The following is a 19,137-nucleotide window of genomic DNA, read 5'->3' on the forward strand; positions in this document are numbered from 1 at the left end:
CTTGGCACCTGTGTTCTCTTTCACCTGAACGCACTTAACACCTGAAAACCAGATTATGGTCTCTTTAGTCTCCAACAGCTAAATATCTGCAGGGGATGCAAAGAGGAAAAATGATTAGTCATTAAAACACGTGGTCCAAGTGTGTTATTGGTTTATCTATCAAAAGCGTATCCTATCTGCTTCATCATATCAATCTATGAGCATGAGTTTGGTACAGGAAATAGAACAATGAATTGCTTTCATTAATCAGTACTCTCTAGAATTTTTACATTTTCTAAATAAAAATTGGGAGGAATTTCTTTTTTTTTTAATTTACTTTTCTTTCCCTTTCCTCCTAAACCTTTTCCTAGAGTCTAAATTAATTTTCTTTTTTCAAAAACATTATGTCTAACCTCAAGAATTCAGTATTTTGTGCATGTATTCTTTGTACTACTGCAAAATTGCCTAGAGAAATGTATATCAAGCAGATGTTTACAAAACTGAAAACTTCATTGTGATTCTTTAAAGATAACTGCTAAAGAAATGGGGTAAAAAAATCATGCCATGTAGGCTTTTGACAATGTTAACATTGCTTTTGACTTAGTGTTGGAGTTTAATTTATGTGATTAGATTTAAAATGTGGACAATGCTGAACTTCTGGCTCTAAAATACATTTTCATTTCATGGGGAGGAATTGCCTTAGTGTTTAACAGTGTATTGAATTCTGTAGAATCCTATTTCTACATTTTTGTCCTAAAGCAATTGGACAGATGCCCAGTGGTAAATATTACTTTCTTTCAAACGTAATGGGCAGACTTTAGAAATATAGGACAATAGATTTTTACTGTGGTTGCAAAGTATGTATAAATGCGCTCTTTATAAATCTGTGTTAAACGTTTCACTTCACACATCTCTGCAGCATCATAATCATGTCATGTTCAATGGATTTAAAATTTCTCCTTTTCTCAGAGACAGCATGTATTTTTTCTAGGTAAAGATTTGAACAAGAGATGTGATTCTTTAAAAATATATATCGAACTGCTATATTAGAAACACTCAACTTTTTTTCTTATTGACAGTTTGTGTTTCATATTATTCGTATCCCTGTAATTGTTTTAACTCATTTTCTATTAATTGTAGAGCACAATCAGTTTGGATGGTTCCTGTATACCACGTATACATGAATCTATTAAAACATATTTCCTGTATTTTAGTTTTCCATTATTTTTATACACATTGTAGTTGATATTTGTCTTTGTAAAAACAATTCTGATTTGTTTTAGGAAGAAATACACGAAATACTCTGGGTTATTAAAATGAATTTTATATTCATATTTCTTATTTGTGTTAGGCTAGGTCTAGAACCCATATGATAGAGCTTCCTTTTTTTTGGTCTTTTATGGCCGTGCCACATGGCATGTAGGATCTTAGTTCTCAGACCAGGGATCGAACCCATGCCCCCTGCAGTGGAAGTGTGAAGTCTTAACCACTGGACCGCCAGGGAAATCCCTTTTTTTTTTGGTCTTAGATCTTCTGCTTAGAGTTAAAATGTATCACCGATTTTTGGTGGACTCTAGATTGCATATCAAGATGATCTTCCAGGAATTAGTCAGACTCTTTAGTAGGGGAGGGCCCTCTCTAGGTCTTCATTCTGGGCAAAAACTAGAAGGCAGTGTGGTAAAATATTGGCTATCTGAAAATTTTACCTTCCTTCTTTAGGACCTATCTTCTGTCCTTCCCTTGTATTTAGAAGACTGAGCACTTGTTTCTAATTTTTTCCTTTTCCTATGTTCTTTGACTCCTCCTCTAGGTAGAAGGTAGCTTTCTGGTAATTCTTCCTAGAAGGTTTTTTTTTTTTTAAATAAATAAATTTATTTATTTATTTATCTTTGGCTGTGTTGGGTCTTCGTTGCTGAGCGTGGGTTTTCTCTAGTTGCGGTGAGTGGGGGCTACTCTTTGTTATGGTGTGTGGGCTTCTCACTGCGGTGGCTTCTCTTGTTGCGGAGCACGGGCTCTAGGCGCGTGGGCTTCAGTAGTTGTGGCTCGTGGGCTCTAGAGCGCAGGCTCAGTAGTTGTGGCGCATGGGCTTAGTTGCTCCGTGGCATGTGGGATCTTCCCGGACTAGGGGTCGAACCCTTGTCCCCTGCATTGGCAGGCGGATTCTTAACCACTGTAACACCAGGGAAATCCCTAGAAGGCATTTTAAATGGACCTGATTCTTGGCAGTCTGCCTTAAAGAGGCAGTTAATACATCTATTTTGATTCTTAGGAAAATCTTCACACTATTTATGCTGTTGACGTGATTTTTAATAGGCTCATGAAATTATGTGTTTAAGGAATACTTGGTTTACCTTTTATTTGTGTGTGTGTTGTGCTTCAAATTGTGTTTCTTGTAATATTTTCTTGCAAGTTAAATTCTTGCATGGTAACATTAAATTTTCAAAGGTGATATTAAGTGGTATTAGACTGAGCATTTTTACATGTAATAAGTTTGTAGGAGGATTTTACTTTTTCCTCTCCTTAGCATTTCATTTTTAGTTTTGCCTTTAATGGTGTATTTATTCCCAAATCTCTATGTACCATCTTACAATCATAATTTTTTTATTATGATATTTACAGGTTCCCCTTCAACATGGATTTTCATTGACCTACATTATTTTTTTGCCACTTGTATTCCCACTGCATTTTTAGCACTTGTTCAAACTTCTATAATTTTCATTTTGAAATATTACTAGGTTTTGTGATTTAAAAAAAAATTGAAAACCATGACTCTGTATACCTGTTTATTTGGGTCACCAGACAACACTGTAGGTAAAAGAGCTTAATAACTCCAAGGTTCTCTCTCTCTGGCATTCAGTAATAAACCCTTGAGAAATTCTGCTTGGTATACAATAGAGAGACTCCAGGGTTTCATTGTAGTGCCTGTGTTTTATTCATAGGAGTTATATAAGTATAAAAATTTTAAATTGCATGGCAATTATGGCTGATTGTACCCATTCTTTCAGTTATATCCTAACCTTTGGACACTCTGATTTCTAATAACATTTCCTTTATGTTTCAAAAAAAACCATCCAAGTCATAGTCTGCTATTGTGATAGCAATTAAAAATTTTTTTTTGTATTGAAACATTTTAAAATGTATACATTAAACATTGAACTGTTTTAGGAAATTTTATTTAGAAGTCTTCCTGTTTTTGCTTTCTTATATTTTCTGCTGTCCCAAAATAATTTATGTAATAAATGTATTAAAGTTATGTATGCTTAAATTTAGTATGAAAATTTTATTTTGTTTTTTAGTAATTGAAATAAGATAATCTCTAAATTAATGAATTTATGATATTTTAAGAAACCTTTCTATTAGAAATAATTATTTAACTTTATTATTTTAAAAATTTAAAAAACTGTGGTAGTTAAAACATATTTGGAAAGGGTGTTCGTATTTTACTGTGTTGTTGCTACTCTCATTTAAAAGTGTCAGAAGTGTGTATTTATTTGGATAACTAACTAAAAGTGATATTTTTAATGAATATGCATGGATTTCAACTATATGTCTATGCTGTAAGGATGTGTTCTTTAAAGCCTTTTAAACATGAATTCATTTATCTTTTAATAATTATTAGTTTTTAGTAATATACTTCATTAATGTACCTTAACTTCTGTTCATCATCATAAAACTTTTGAATTCAACATATTTTCAGCAAGACACATGGCCATCACCAGTACTCCCTAGGAGCTTACTTTTCACTTCCAGCAATTTAGAAGAAATGACTTTTATGATTTTCTTCAATTTTACAAAATATTACATGAGGATAAAAGCCAGGAATGGAAAGTATCTAAAATGCCTCATTTATCCAGGAAGGATAGCTGTAACTTCGGTGAAGTTACAGAGGTTGATATACAGATTTGACACCTTTCCTTTGTATTTCTTTTTATAAAACAAAATCGTTGATGGTATATGTAAGTTACAATTTCAAGAAATGTGATTTTCAGGTATTTGCAAGCATTTTTATGCATGCATTGTGTAAAATCACATTGCACACCAGTGTAAGGAATTTTTGTCCTTTTGGGAAGTGAAGGAAGAATTTACTTGTGTTATTACTAGTTTTGACCATGAGGACTTAATTATTTTCTTTAATTTACAGAACATTTATGTTCTGGTGCATGTTTTGGAGTGTATAAAAGTTTGTGTTTTCCATTTTAACGTGTGCTTTTGTAACTTTTACATATTAAACTTCCTGAAGTTCTACTAAATAGAAGTATTTAGAAGTGGGATAAGCAATAATGTGTTAATAAACAATAAGCATGTATAAAGCTTCTAGAAAATTGCAAACAGAACAGGTTTGTAATGTTCTTGGAAAAGGTACTGTAGTAGTTGCATGTTTGGGATTTGGGTTTTGTTGACTTCAAATGTTAAGCTCATTTTACATTAAACATTCATCAATCTGTACATTTCACCTGCAGGAGAAATTTTACAATTCCATGTGATGAGAACACCCCCTGGTCGAGGAAATGTTACTGTTAACTGGAAAATTATTGGGCAAAACCTAGAACTCAATTTTGCTAACTTTACCGGACAACTCTTCTTTCCTGAGGTAATACCACCAAGAAAAGCTTTACTGCAATATCTGGAGGTAACTGTGTTTTGTGAGGAAAATGGGAAAACTCTGGTTACATAATACAAAGATTAATAGAGATCCATGAGGGAGCTGCTTCCTTAGAAACCTAAAGGAAGAACATTACTCAAAGAATTTCTAAGACTTAAAGAGAGGGTTTGTTTTTCCATATGTACTAGGTAGATCTCCTTTAAGGAAACAGAAAAAGTTGACTTTGTATTTGAGGCAAGCCCTCTTGTTGCTTTCTTGCCCTCCCACTGTTGGTGTCAACTGTGTCATTCTGAAGATGATGAGTACCGCTTGTCCCTCTTCTCTTACCCCTCACTGTCTTGGAACTTTCAATGCACTTGGAACTTAAATGTTTCACTGCTATGAAACAGCAAATATAGCCTGAGAAACAAATGTCTTTTTATCTTCTGTTCACACAGTATTTTTGAGGTTACATTTAAAGGCTCTTGCTGACAGTTTGAAAGAAGATGATGGTGGAAAATAACTATAAGAAAGCAGTTCTTGGGTAGAAAGTTAACACTACTTTATTGTTTCTCTTCGTCTTCTCTTCTCCACGCTCACTTGATATGAATTCTTATTTGGTAAATTGTTTAATTCTTTTTCTCTTCATTTCCACTCCCTCAATATTAAGCCTAACCCCTATAACCTTCTGCCTTGAGGACTATATTTGACTTCTAATAACTGGTTTCCCTATAACACTGGTCTTCTTTTCCATACTCCAGTTTTTCCCATTAACCACTGCCATAGAAATCTCTCCAACTTATTGCTTTGTCTGGAATTTTCAATAGGGCTACATTGCTCACTAGATAAGATCTATATTCATGAGCTCAGCACTCAAAATCTTCCACAGTTGTTCCCTATCTACTTTAAGCCTGTTTTCTTATGAGTCAATGGTTTTTTATTTAATTTATTTTTTAAGCCACAGAACACTTTGTTTAAGTGAAAATATAGTTGGATGCACAATTTATAAGGCCAGTAAAAGCGGGAGATAGTTTGTGCTCAGTGACAGTAGAGGGATGAATTTCTTTCTGTTTGACATAGGGGTCATTGAATAAAACAGTATCTGTGCATCTGTTGGATGACAATATTCCTGAGGAGAAAGAAGTGTACCAGGTCATTCTGTATGATGTCAGGACACAAGGTAATGCAGAATTTAATTAAATTATTTTTCTGGTGTATTATTCTTTTCAGAAAAAAATAATAGTTGCTGTCTCTATATTTAACAGTTCGATGCATAGCGATTTTAAAAATGTTATTTAAATATCGTCTGCCCCATAACAATTTAGATCCAAAAGAATCAGCTCAGAATGAAAATACTTATCTTTATGGATTCAGTTAAAACCTCTAAAAATTTTGCTAAATATTTCCTATGGGATAAAATATATTTCCAAAGGTAGAATTTAATGAAATTAATTTTATACTAAGCTGACCAATTTGGATTCTGAATCAGTTTTATGGATAAATTAGATTTACTGATTTGGGCAAGTTATCTGGGTATTTTCCTCAGTTTCTAATCAATTTCTGTAATTCAGATGACCAGTATAGCACGTAATGACAATAATAGGTCGAGCCAAAAAAAAAAAAAAAATTTGCTATCTAAGAAGAAAAAAAACTAAAAGGTAACTCCTGTTTGTTAGCCTGAAGATTTCTGTTAGAGAAGTGAAAGTAACCACTTTCTGGTTACTTTAATATGTTTCAGAAGGTGGGGTTATATTTTAAGTATTTAGAGGTTAAGGTCAAGTCACTGTTAGATTTCTTGTGGTCCCTGACTTTCTTAGGAGTTCCACCAGCAGGAACTGCTCTGCTTGATGCTCAAGGATATGCAGCTGTTCTGACCGTAGAAGCCAGTGATGAACCACATGGAGTGTTAAATTTTGCTCTTTCATCAAGATTTGTTTTGCTACAGGAGGCTAACATGACAATTCAGCTTTTCATCAACAGAGAATATGGATCTCTAGGTTTGTGTTACTCTAGAATGAATGGAGTTTCCAGGCAGGTGCTTTTTTAATATTCTACTAGGGTGGATGAAAGCCATTGCTAGAATAAATCAGGGACAGGAAAACAATGAATATTTCTTAATTCAGGACAGGACTTTATAACTTCTTTATTTTTGAAAGATTAAAGGAACTTATCTAGTGTCACAGAATGCTGTGCAACAAACAATCATAAACTCTTAGCAGCATATGGTAATGGGCCAGCCGTGGGTGCACTAACTGAGCCTGGGCTTGGCTGGGGTGGCTGTATTCCATGTGTCTCTCATTCTTCTCCTGGCATCAGTAGAGGCACAAGAAGGCAAGCAAAGACATGCCAGACGCCGTAAGGTCTAGGCTCAGAACTAGCACACCATCACTTTTACCTTGTACTAGTAGCCAAAATAAGTCACACAGTCAAACTCAAAAGTCTAGAGGTAGGCAGAGATGCCTTGCCCACAGTGCCCATCACTGAGCCATTACATGGTAAAGGCCAAGAACAGAGGAAGGGGTGAGGAATTGGGGCCAATAATACAGCTACTGACGAGCTTTTAGGAAAGTCAGCAAGCTCATAATGAGATACTATTTTTTAACTCTAAATAATTTTAAAATCGCTTCCCATCCAATTCAATTAGGAGCCATTAATGTCACATATACCACAGTTCCTGGAATGTTGAGTCTAAAGAACCAAACAGAAGGAAACCTAGCTGAGCCAAATGTTGACTTTGTCCCAGTAATTGGCTTTCTGATTTTAGAAGAAGGGACAACAGCAGCAGCCATCAACATTACTATACTTGAGGTAAAACGCTTATTTTGCTATTACTGTATTAAACGCGAATAACCAGATAAAAAGTAGAAGTTGATTAAATGTTCTGGTGTCTTTAAATCAGCTTATTTCTTTTTGTGACTTTTTTTTTTTTTTTTTTTTTTCAAATCACACAGGGGATTCTGTTCTTGTCTAGATAGGCTGGTCTGTTGTTGTGTATTTTATCACAGAAGCAACTTGTGATAAAGAAAATTTCCTTAGGGCAGTCCCGTTTAAGATTTCTTTGGCCTAAGAGATTCCAAAGGAGCATTTTGATTACTCCAAGGGATTCAATGGACCAGCAAAGCCATGTAGGTCAGCGACTTAGTTGTTAGGACTGGTTAAATTAGAGATAGTGAGAAACTCACTAGAGGCTGATGGTATAAAATGTGATTATGGTCAGACTTAAAGTAGTCATTTCTGACTGAAATTATGTTTTAAATGATTTTTCATGTTGGGAAATCTCGTGTTGTTTTGGGACTTAGTGTTTCAACTACCTAAATTCATTTCCAAGAAGTTTATGAAAATAGTACATGTGGAGAGGGTAGGACATGGTGTGTGGGGTGGAGGGGTAAGGGAAGGGAGAAAGAGAGAGAATGAATATTGCCTTAGAAAAATAATTTTCAGTTACTATGTATTTTGGGGTTCTATTTTTTAAAGTTTTAATTTTCTCAGAGGCTCTTTACTTTTACAAAATTATAAGTACTGTAAACCATCTACCCTCTGAAATCAGTAATTCTTATTTTGTTGATTACTGTGGCACTGTGACCTAATATGGTAGTATGAGAACTCTAAAGCCGTAAGATGAAGGGTAATATTATTTCAGTACGTGACATACAACACAAGATTTGATAAAACTTTGAGGTAAGTCTTCTTCCAAATATATAATCTATTAATGTAATTGAATAAAAATAAATGGATTATTCCTTAGATACATTAGTTTCTAAAGCAGAAAATATATAGCCACCTTCAGAGGTTTGGTTTACAGTCTTGTTTTATGAACACAAGGTTTCAAAGTTTCCTTTTTTCTCCCCAGGTTTTTGCAGTCGTTTCTGTTCTCAGAGTAGCACAAGATTAAGAGACTGCAAGCCTGTATTTACAGAAATAAGCTAGCCTAGGGCATGATAGGGGAGAGTTGTTGCATGGAGGTGGGGAACAGTGCGGGTAGGTGGGGGACAGTCCCTTTTACATCGCTGATTCTGTAACTCACATTGGTCCCCTGTATTACAGAAGATAGAAACTGTGACCTTCATTTTCTTATTTTTTCACATGCCAACATATCTCCATTAAATACAATGAAGAGAGAGGTGTATGTACTGATATTATATATTCATATATATACATTGGGTTTCTATGTCACAATATTGTTGGCTGTCTGGTTACTACTGATGTGGGTTTTGCTCGTCCTCATGTTTTGAGCAACTGCCTTATTAGTGATTAATAGTAATATTGTATTAAAATTAACCATCATAAATATCTATCACTTTGTAGGGACCCTCTCTAGGCCAGGTACTCCATACACATTATTATTATTATTTTTAATTTTTAAAATTTATTTATTTATTTATTTATTTATTTATTTATTTAATTTTGGCTGTGTTGGGTCTTCGTTTCTGTGCGTGGGCTTTCTCTAGTTGCGGCGAGTGGGGGCCACTCTTCGTCGCGGTGCGCGGGCCTCTCACTGTCGCGGCCTCTCTTGTTGCGGAGCACAAGCTCCAGACGTGCAGGCTCAGTAGTTGTGGCTCACGGGCCTAGTTACTCCGCGGCATGTGGGATCTTCCCAGACCAGGGCTCGAACCCGTGTCCCCTGCATTGGCAGGCAGATTCTCAACCACTGCGCCACCAGGGAAGCCCTGTTTCTTTAAAAATTTCAGCTTTATTGAAGTATAATTAACTAGTACTGTATGATAAACTTATGTAGAATCTAAAAAATATATAAAATTATAAGATATTTGAAGTGTATATTCTGTTGATTTGATATATGTTTGCATTGTGAAAGAATTCCCCACATCTGGTTAATTAACACATCCATCACCTCATGTATTTATCTTTTTTTGTGTGTGAGAACATTTAAGTTCTATTCTCCCAGCAAATTTCAATTATACAGTACAGTGTTCTCAACTATAGTCACCATGTTTTACCTTAGATCCTCAAACCTTACTCATCTTATAGCTGAGTTTGTACTCTTTTACCAATCCCTCCCTATTCAACCTGCAACCCCAGCCCAGCCACTGGCAACCAGTTTTCTACGCTCTGTTTTAACGAGTATGACTTTTTTTTTAGATTCCACACGTGAGTTATACCATGCAGTATGTCTTCCTCTGTCTGGCTTATTTCCCTTAGCATGATGCCCTCAGGGTCCATCCATGTTGTCAAAAATGGAAGGATTTCCTTCTTTCTTGTGGCTGAATAATATTTCGTTTTATATGTATACCACATCTTATCCATTCATCTGTTGACAGACACTTGGGTTGTTTCCATAACTTTGCTGCCGTGAATAATGCTGCAGTGAACATGGGAGTGCAGATACCGCTTCACTATTCTGTTTTCATTTCCTTTGGATAAATACCCGGGTGTGGGATTGCTGGTAGTTCTATTTTTAAGTTTCTGAGGAACCTTCATATTGTTTTGCACAGTGGCTGCACCAATTTGCATTCCCACCAACAGTGTGAGGGTTCCTCTTTTTCCACATTCTCACCAACACTTACCTCTTGTCTTTTTGATAATAGCCATTCTAATAAGTGTAAGGCGATGTCTCATTGTGGTTTTGACTTGCATTTCTATGATGATTAGTGATGTTGAGCACCTTTTAATGTACAGGTTGGCCGTTTGTATTTCCTCCTTGGAAAAATTTATATGCTGTCCCTCTTCATTTTAAATCAGATTATTTGTTGTTTTGCTATTGAGTTGTATGACTTTTTAGATATATTTTGGATATGTATGATTTGCAAATATTTTCTCCCATTCCATAGGTCGCCTTTTCTTTTGTTGATGTTTTCTTTTGCTGTGCAGAAGCTTTTCAGTTTGATATAGTCCCACTTGTTTATTTTTGCTTTTATTGCTTTTGCTTTTAGTGTTAAATCCAAAAAACTCATTGCCAAGACATGTTTATTTTTTCTGATTTAAATCTTTTCTACTCTGTTTGCATTTTATATTTTCTGTATACTATTTAAATATTTATATTTAAAAGATAATTTTTAAAAACAGCTTGCAAGGTAATTAATTTGAGAGCATAATTATAGATAATTTAATGGCTGTAATTTTTGCAGGACGATGTACCAGAACTAGAAGAATATTTCCTCGTGAATTTAACTTATGTGGAACTTATCATGGCTCCTTTAACTTCATTTCCTCCTAGACTAGGTATGATGGGCTTTTTTGTTTGTTTCTGTTTACTCACTGCAAACGAAGTAAAGTTTCTTCATTTTTTAATCAGAAGTGATCACTGTGAAGTTTGCTAATCTCAGCTATATGTGTAAATATGTGAGCTTTTAGATTTATTTAAATTTAAAGACCATCATATATTGTAGCTTTGTACATTGGACAGCATAAAGACATTTAAAAATTGTGTGATGCTTTTTAAACATTACAATTATTTTATAACCAAATTTGTAATCTTCAAAATAGAATTAGTTCTTATGAAGGCATTTTCCTTTTAAAATTTAATTTGCTATTTTCATTAGATCTCCAAACTATCAGATGTTTTTATTTTCTCTTAGTTTAAGTAGAGTGTTTGCTGTGTTCTCTGCTTCTTTTTTGACTTTTTATCTCTTTCTTTTCATGCTTTAGAAAAGACTCAGTTAATTCATTACAGACTGAAAGGTAAAACTTGAACCTTAGTACAAATTTATGTAGATTACTTTAAAAAGATATATTCCTATTACTAAAACACAAACTCTTGCTTACGATTTGGACATTTGATATTGGAAATTTTGTCTGAAAGTTTTAGGTGTGACGGCCTAGTGGGGGTTGGTGGTGAGTTGCCCTGAAATAGCCTGTTCCCCATCCCTTGGTTAGAACAGCGGTCCCCAACCTTTTTGGCAACAGGGACCGGTTTTGTGGAAGATAATTTTTCCAAGGACCAGGGTGGGGGTGGGGATGGTTTTGGGATGATTCAAGCGTATTACGTTTATTGTGCACTTTATTTCTATTATTATTACATTGTAATATATAATGAAATAATTATACAACTCACCATAATGCAGAATCAGTGGAAGCCCTGAGCTTGTTTCACTTGCCACTCACTGATAGGGTTTTTGTTTTTTTTTAACATCTTTATTGGAGTATAATTGCTTTACGATGGTGTGTTAGTTTCTGCTTTATAACGCGGTGGATCAGCTATACATATACATATATCCCCATCTCTCCTCCCTCTTGCGTCTCCCTCCCACCCTCCCTATCCCACCCCTCTAGGTGGTCACAAAGCACCGAGCTGATCTCCCTGTGTATGAGGCTGCTTCCCACTAGCTATCTATTTTACATTTGGTAGTGTATATATGTCCATGCCACTCTCTCACTTCGTCCCAACTTAGCCTTCCCCCTCCCCGTGTCCTCAAGTCCATTCTCTACATCTGAGTCTTTATTCCTGTCCTGCCCCAAGGTTCTTCAGAACCACTTTTTTTTTTTTTTTTTTTTAGATTCCATATATATATGTTAGCATACGGTATTTGTTTTTCTCTTTCTGACTTACTTCACTCTGTATGACAGTCTCTAGGTCCATCCACCTCACTACAAATAACTCAATTTTGTTTCTTTTTATGGCTGAGTAATATTCCATTGTATATATGTGCCACATCTTCTTTAACTGATAGGGTTTTGATAAGAGTCTGCAAGCAATTGATTTATTATGGTCTCTGTGCAGTTAGACCTCTCTGCTAAGGATAATCTGTATTTGCAGCTGCTCCCCGGCGCTAACATCACTGCCTCAGCTTCACCTCGGATCATCAGGCATTAGATTCTCACAAGGAGCGTGCAACCTAGATCCCTCACATGCGCAGTTTATAGTAGGGCTTGTGCTCCTATGAGAATCTAATGCCGCTGCTGATCTGAGAGATGGTGGAGCTCAGGCGGTAACGCGAGTGACGGGGAGCGGCTGTAAATACAGATGAAGCTTCGCTCGCTTACCTGCCTGCCGCTCACTTCCTGTTGTGTGGCCTGGTTCCTAACAGGCCACGGACTGCTACTAGTCTGTGGCCTGGGGGTTGGGGACCCCTGGGTTAGAAGGTGCTCTGGGCAGAGGGAAAATTAGTCTGAGTTAAAGGGGCCCAGAGCAGGGGCGTGAAGAATTGGAGTTCCTCACTCACTTCTGAGGCTCAGTATGACAACTTTGAAAATAGCAAAAGGGAATAATCAGTTTTTAACATATTATTACATTGTTACTTGGAAAACTTCCATTTTTATGCAAAAGAAATATACGATTCCAACAACTAAGCTGTTTACATCAAGCAGTTATTACAAGTTAATTATTGTTCACACTAAGAAAACTGACAGAGTACATCATATTTCCTTATACTCAGAGGTAATTTGAATAGTTTAACTTTTGATAAGTGCTTTCTAATGCTCCTGTTTCAAGTGCTTTGTATATTAGTACCATTATTCCTTATGTTTGCCCATTTTATAGATGGGGGAGCTGAGCTAAGTACCATACCAAAGTCACACAGCTAGGAACTGGTGAGGCTGGGCTTGTGCTCTGTAGCTTCTAGCTTGATGGGCACAAATCCTGATATTATATTCTTTCTTCAACATTGTTGATCCCTTCACTCAGAGAGAATTCCACTCTCCTTACCCATTCTTCACCCCGACAGCTGTCATAACGTATCCGAGAGTAAGGTAGACCTTCTGAAATTTAAAAGATAAAGGATGAACATATTAAATAACAGAACAAAACAGTAACAGGGTTAGTTACTATTTCAAGACTGAATAATGGATATTGGTAACATACTGAGCTTGGTGGACAGAATACAGAATAAAAAGGGATAAGAGAAATTTACTCTAAGCTTAGTCTTTATTCCACCTAACCTTCCCCATCTTTCCTACCTTCTCAACTTCTGTTTGTATCCCTGTATCTCTCTGTCTCTTTTTCACACCTGTATTTTTCTCTGCAGCACGTCCTGTCTTTCTCTTCCCATTTTTCCCCTCCTCTTTCTACTCCTTGCAACTCTCTCCATTTTCCTTTCCTCTTGAAATGGATTAAAATAATAGAAATTAACTGTAACTTCAGTTGCTTATTTTATACTGTTCTCAGTTGATTAGATTTCTGTAAGTCAGTGGTTCTTGTTAGCAAAAGTTTCCTCATTCATATATTATAAGCATTTATGTCTTATTTTCTTAAACATCTTTTGAGTAATGTTGGCAATACCTCTATATTAGGAATTATATAATACCAAAGGTCTTTAAATTCTATATCAAATATTTCTCTTTTTAACTACTTACATTTATTTAAAGATATGTTTCTATGCTTTTTCAGATTCAGAAGGCTTGACTGCACAAATTATTATTGATGCCAATGATGGTGCTCGAGGCATAATTGAGTGGCAACTGAGCAGGTAAACCAAAGTCAGCATAAGAGCCCTTTTCTGAGTTTCAGATTCTCTACTATCTACTGAATAAAAGCTTATAAGGAAAAATGAATGTATTCTCTTTATTATAGATTTGAAGTTAACGAAACCCAAAGAAGTTTAACATTGGTAGCCCAGAGGAGCAAAGGGACTCTTGGCCACGTTTCCTTGTTTGTGTATGCCCAGAATTTGGAAGCACAGCTGGGGCTGGATTACGTCTTTACCCCAATGGTGAACTCATTGAGAATTATAGTGATTTAGGCCCTGTAAATAAGTTAATCTTGAAATAATAAACTACTGTATATTCCATAGTAAATTAGGGCAGAAGATTTCCACATGATGGAATAGCTCTCTTCACTATTTTGGTAAATTGTATAAATTAAACTTTCAGTACTGTTTTAAAGATTCTTCTGTATTTTACTTCATTCATTATTTTATTGTAATACTTGATACCCACTTCTTATTAATTTACTATCTTATTGCAGTATTTGATACTGGAGAACACACATTATTGTACTAAACAATTTATATCATTAGATGACCTTCCCAGAGTGTTTCTTACGCTTCTTGAAAATGTTAACTCTTCTGTTTCTTTGTTTTACTTTACCAAAACACCTGTAGTGTTTGAAAATGTTTTTTATCTTGTCTCTTCGTGCCTTTTACTGCTTAGTCAAATGTTTCCTTTCTTCCTCCACAACTTCTGCTTTTTAAACTTAATATTGTCAACTTAAATAAAAAGAGATCATGAAAAAGTAAGGGAAAAATCCTGTAAATAGGTTAGTTCACATTCAAAAGTATATTGTATTTATTTCCAAACATTTAAAAAAAACTCAGAGTGTATTTAAATATAATACTGCTACTTTTACTTTTTTGACCAGATTCTTCATTTTGCTAATGGAGAAAGGTATAAACATGTTGACATCATGATTCTTGATGATGACATTCCAGAAGGAGATGAAGCATTTCAGCTGATTTTAACAAATCCTTCTCCTGGACTGGAGCTGGGGGAAAATATAATAGGTAATTGATGATTTCTTACACACAGCTCCTTTTCACCCCTTCGCTCCTGAGTGAGCCATGGGCTATGGGTGATGCACTGACACCATCTGCTGCAGTCACACATTAACATTTTACAATTTTTTTCACGTAGGTCTTACTTTTTTACTTTGATTGCTAGGTATTGTTGCTATTATGAACGAGGTCCATTTTTATTATATTTTTAAATGGTTATACCTGATATATAGAGGTATTACAATAATCTTTTTGAATGCATGCTCCGAAGCAGACTTCCTAGCTTTGAGTACCAGTACTGCCACATCCTAACTTGTGAACTTCCACAGATTGCCTGTCTGTGCTTCAATCATCAGTTCTTAAAATGAGAATGATAATATAATCAACCCCATAGGGTTATTGTGAGAATTAAATGAGTTAATAATATAGGTTAAGCAATTTGTAAATTCTCAGTAGTATTAGTTGTTGTTTCGGCTATTATTATTAACATTATTAGTAGTGGTGGTAGAAAATAGAAAGCTCTTGATTTCAGAAGGTTACTCACCTTATATTTTAAACTCTTATAATAGTTCTAATAATTTTTTTCTCTTGCCTTTTCTAAGAAGACAATCATGATGTCTAGAAAATAGTGACAGTGCTGGCTCTTCCTTTCCATTGCTTTTATACCTGTTACTTGGCTGTTAGCTCCAGGACGATGCTGAATAGTAGCAGTGATGACAGGCGTCATTGTCTTGTTCTGTTTTTAGTGGCAACCCTTCTAATGTTTCAACATTAAGTTTAATACTTTCTATTGGCTTCTGAGACATATCACTTCATCAAGTTGAGGAAGCTGTCTTTTATTTCGAGATTACTAAGTGTTTTTATTTATATCGAGTGAATGTGGAATTTCATTAGATGCCTTTTAAAATTTCTCTTGTTTTTAAGATGATCTAGAAAAGAGTTGGCCTGGTTTACAATGAAACATGCACATGCTTCTCACTTACAACCCATTCTATTTTCATTTATTGTTTTAATACTTTTATTTGACAGCCTTAATCACTGTCCTTGCTAATGATGATGGCCCTGGAGTTCTAGCATTTAACAACAGTGAGCACTTTTTCCTACGAGAACCAACAGCTCTCTACATCCAGGAGAGTGTGGCAGTGTTGTACATTGTTCGGGAACCTGCACAGGGACTGTTTGGAACTGTGACAGTTCAGTTCATTGTGACAGAAGTGAATTCTTCAGTGGAGTCGAAAGATCTAACTCCTTCCAAAGGCTATATTGTTTTAGAAGAAGGTGTTCGTTTCAAGGTACAGGATGAACTTTTACTGAGAATGAATGATTAATAGTTACAAAATAATTTTCTCTTGGAGGAACACCCTAGATCCTAGAAAGAAAAAAAAAAATCCAGCTTAGGCGATAGGTAAAGACATGATTAGATGACCACGTGAAAGTGCTCTAGTGCTGTATTGTCTACATAGAGTGCAACCGGAGAAATTTGTTCCATTAATAGAGTAGTGGAATGTGCAAATAATAAAGAAAATATGCATGTTGCTGCTTTAAATGTTAAGTATATTTAAATGGCATACTTCACTTTATATTGTCTATAAATCACAAACTAAAAGAAACTCCAAGCCATTCATTGCAGTCATTAAGCCATAGCCAGTCATTCTTTTGCCACATTTTCATTAGACAAAATACAACTGCTTCCTTCAGACTGCTTATTTGAGAAGCAAGTATCCTATGTAAACAGGAATAGCTTATTGGGGGGAAAATGCTGGATTTGGGATTAATCATAAATGTGAACTATACTTGCAGAAGTTTACCTTCTGAAACTTCTATTTCTGTATATTAGTAATTTTCTGTTCCTGCTACTAAATTTTATTTTTAAGACACAGTTTAAGTTTAAAGTAACTAATTGTATTAGCTTAAGATATTTTTTAAGCCAGCTATATAAAGTATAATAATTCTAAAATAATATACTTTACACTATTTCATCTAAAAACAGTCCACCTAATTATTAATTTTATTTATGATCAGTTTGTATAAACTTCAGTACATTTTTGAATTCATATTCATTTGCATGTCTAATTTTTTCATGTTTCTGGAAATTTAGAACGTTTAATTGATTTATTCAAGGACACTTACATCTTGATATAGTCGAAAAGAATTCAAATTTGAAGTATTTTGTGAATTTTCTATTTTTTTACATTCACATGCCTTTTTAAAAAAGTTTTAAATTTTATTTCATTTAATTTTTTGTATATTTTAAATTTATTATATTTCTATTGTGTTTTTTTCTTAAAAGACTCTTTTTCAAAGTGTGTTTAGAGACCTTTCTGTTCATTAGGCAAATTAAATTTTAGAGCAATTTGGATTAAATCTATTTTTCTCTCACCCACATAATTATCTTTTTCTCCACATGTTTTTATTCTGAGGTATAAACAGTAAAATATAAAAATCTTAAGCGTATGGCTCAGTGACTTTAAAAATATGTATACACCAGTGTAACAACCACTTGGATTAGTATATTAATCATTAAACAGGGCATCCCTGGTGGTGCAGTGGTTGAGAGTCTGCCTGCCAATGCAGGGGACATGGGTTCGAGCCCTGGTCTGGGAGGATCCCACGTGCCGCGGAGCGACTGGGCCCGTGAGCCACAACTACTGAGCCTGCGCGTCTGGAGCCTGTGCTCCGCAACAAGAGAGGCCGCGACAGTGAGAGGCCCGCGCACTATGATGAAGAGTGGCCCCCGCTTGCCGCAACTAGAGAAAGCCCTCGCACAGAAACGAAGACCCAACACAGCCAATAAATAAATAAATTAATTAATTAATTTAAAAAAAATCATTAAACAAACCATCACACAGAAGTTTCCTGCTTGTCCCTTACCCTCCCCAGAGGAAAGTGCTTTCTGGTTTCTGTCACTGAAGACTCATTTGCTAATTCTTGAACTTCTTATAAATAGAACCATACAGTATGTATTCTTTTTGTGTCTGACTTCTTTTGGTCAACGTCATTTTTGGTTGCACACATGAGTAGTTGGTTCTTTTTTTATTGCTCAGTAGCATTTCATTGAATAGACCACTCTTTGTTTATCCATTCTTCTGTTGATAAACATGTGGGTTGTTTCTGATTTGTGCCTGCTGTGGCTATAACTGCTTTTTAAGAGTGAATTCTAGGCTAGAAAGAGGCTTAATGCAGTTACATAGCCAGGGCAGGATAAAGAAGTAGCAAAAATGAATATCTAAATTTAATTTTTTAATCTCAGTGATGTTTTCAAATGCCATAAATTTTATTTTTAGACATTTCAGTTGGACTGTGTCACAGTGTTGATAATCTTGAAAGTTGTAACTTGAAACAGTTGTAACTATTACTTTATGAGGATCAGTATTAAAATAAAAAAGAGGTACTGTTTTCCAAAAATACTGTTTTGTTGTCATAAATGTTTAGCAAATTACTCTGTATGTGTGTTGCTGAATTCTAGTAACTTTATCTTTTGATTGTGTTTTCAGGCCCTACACATATCAGCCGTATTGGACACGGAACCAGAGATGGATGAGCATTTTGTCTGTACCTTGTTTAATCCGACTGGTGGTGCTAGACTAGGGGCCCGTGTTCAAACCCTGATAACAGTTTTGCAAAACCAGGCCCCTTTGGGGCTATTCAGTATCTCTGCAGTTGCAAATAGGTATAATTTATTCGTAAGGAAATTGTCACTTCTGAAGCTAAGTAGGAAATAACTTTTGACGTAAAGAAAATGCAGAAGAAAATTGATCTCTGACTCTCGTAATGGGGACTTTTAAAATGAGCTCTAGCGGATAGATCGAGAGAGGCCATATGCCCCCTCATAACAGGGAACATCAAAAACCTAATCATGTGCTGTACAGTGGTGTCATTAGAATTCTTATTTTCTCAGAATCCACACTTCCAGGTAAAAGCACTATTTTGTGTTTTCAGTAATAATAAAAAGCAAGAAATAGTTTTAACTTATATTTAGCTGCTCAAACCAAATGAATGACTCTTCAAACATATATTAACATGATTGTAGTTTAAAAATTCCCTCTGGAAACTGACAAATATTTGTTTTTTTTATATCTTAGAAATATTCTAATAGATCTAGTTTTATTAATATGTCAAGAATTTCCTGATTCATTTTTTCTCTGTAAAATGTTTCTAGTTTATGTGAGAAGAAACTCAAGAATGACAAAGCTT

At 35.1% G+C, this 19,137-nt stretch overlaps 1 protein-coding gene across 1 annotated transcript in view; it reads left to right on the plus strand.

The window, feature by feature from the left end:
* ADGRV1 (adhesion G protein-coupled receptor V1) overlaps window positions 1–19,137 on the plus strand; it is a 531,821-nt gene that overhangs the window by 98,600 nt on the left and 414,084 nt on the right. Inside the window, exons 35-44 of the mRNA XM_059919079.1 lie at window positions 4,440–4,570; window positions 5,642–5,741; window positions 6,379–6,558; window positions 7,206–7,369; window positions 10,645–10,738; window positions 13,842–13,920; window positions 14,025–14,163; window positions 14,811–14,952; window positions 15,973–16,235; window positions 18,438–18,613. Coding sequence (XP_059775062.1) covers window positions 4,440–4,570; window positions 5,642–5,741; window positions 6,379–6,558; window positions 7,206–7,369; window positions 10,645–10,738; window positions 13,842–13,920; window positions 14,025–14,163; window positions 14,811–14,952; window positions 15,973–16,235; window positions 18,438–18,613 — 1,468 coding nt within the window. The remainder of the gene's footprint in view (window positions 1–4,439; window positions 4,571–5,641; window positions 5,742–6,378; window positions 6,559–7,205; window positions 7,370–10,644; window positions 10,739–13,841; window positions 13,921–14,024; window positions 14,164–14,810; window positions 14,953–15,972; window positions 16,236–18,437; window positions 18,614–19,137) is intronic.

Source organism: Balaenoptera ricei, chromosome 3 (assembly GCF_028023285.1).
Source record: "Balaenoptera ricei isolate mBalRic1 chromosome 3, mBalRic1.hap2, whole genome shotgun sequence".
Classification (NCBI taxonomy): domain Eukaryota; kingdom Metazoa; phylum Chordata; class Mammalia; order Artiodactyla; family Balaenopteridae; genus Balaenoptera; species Balaenoptera ricei.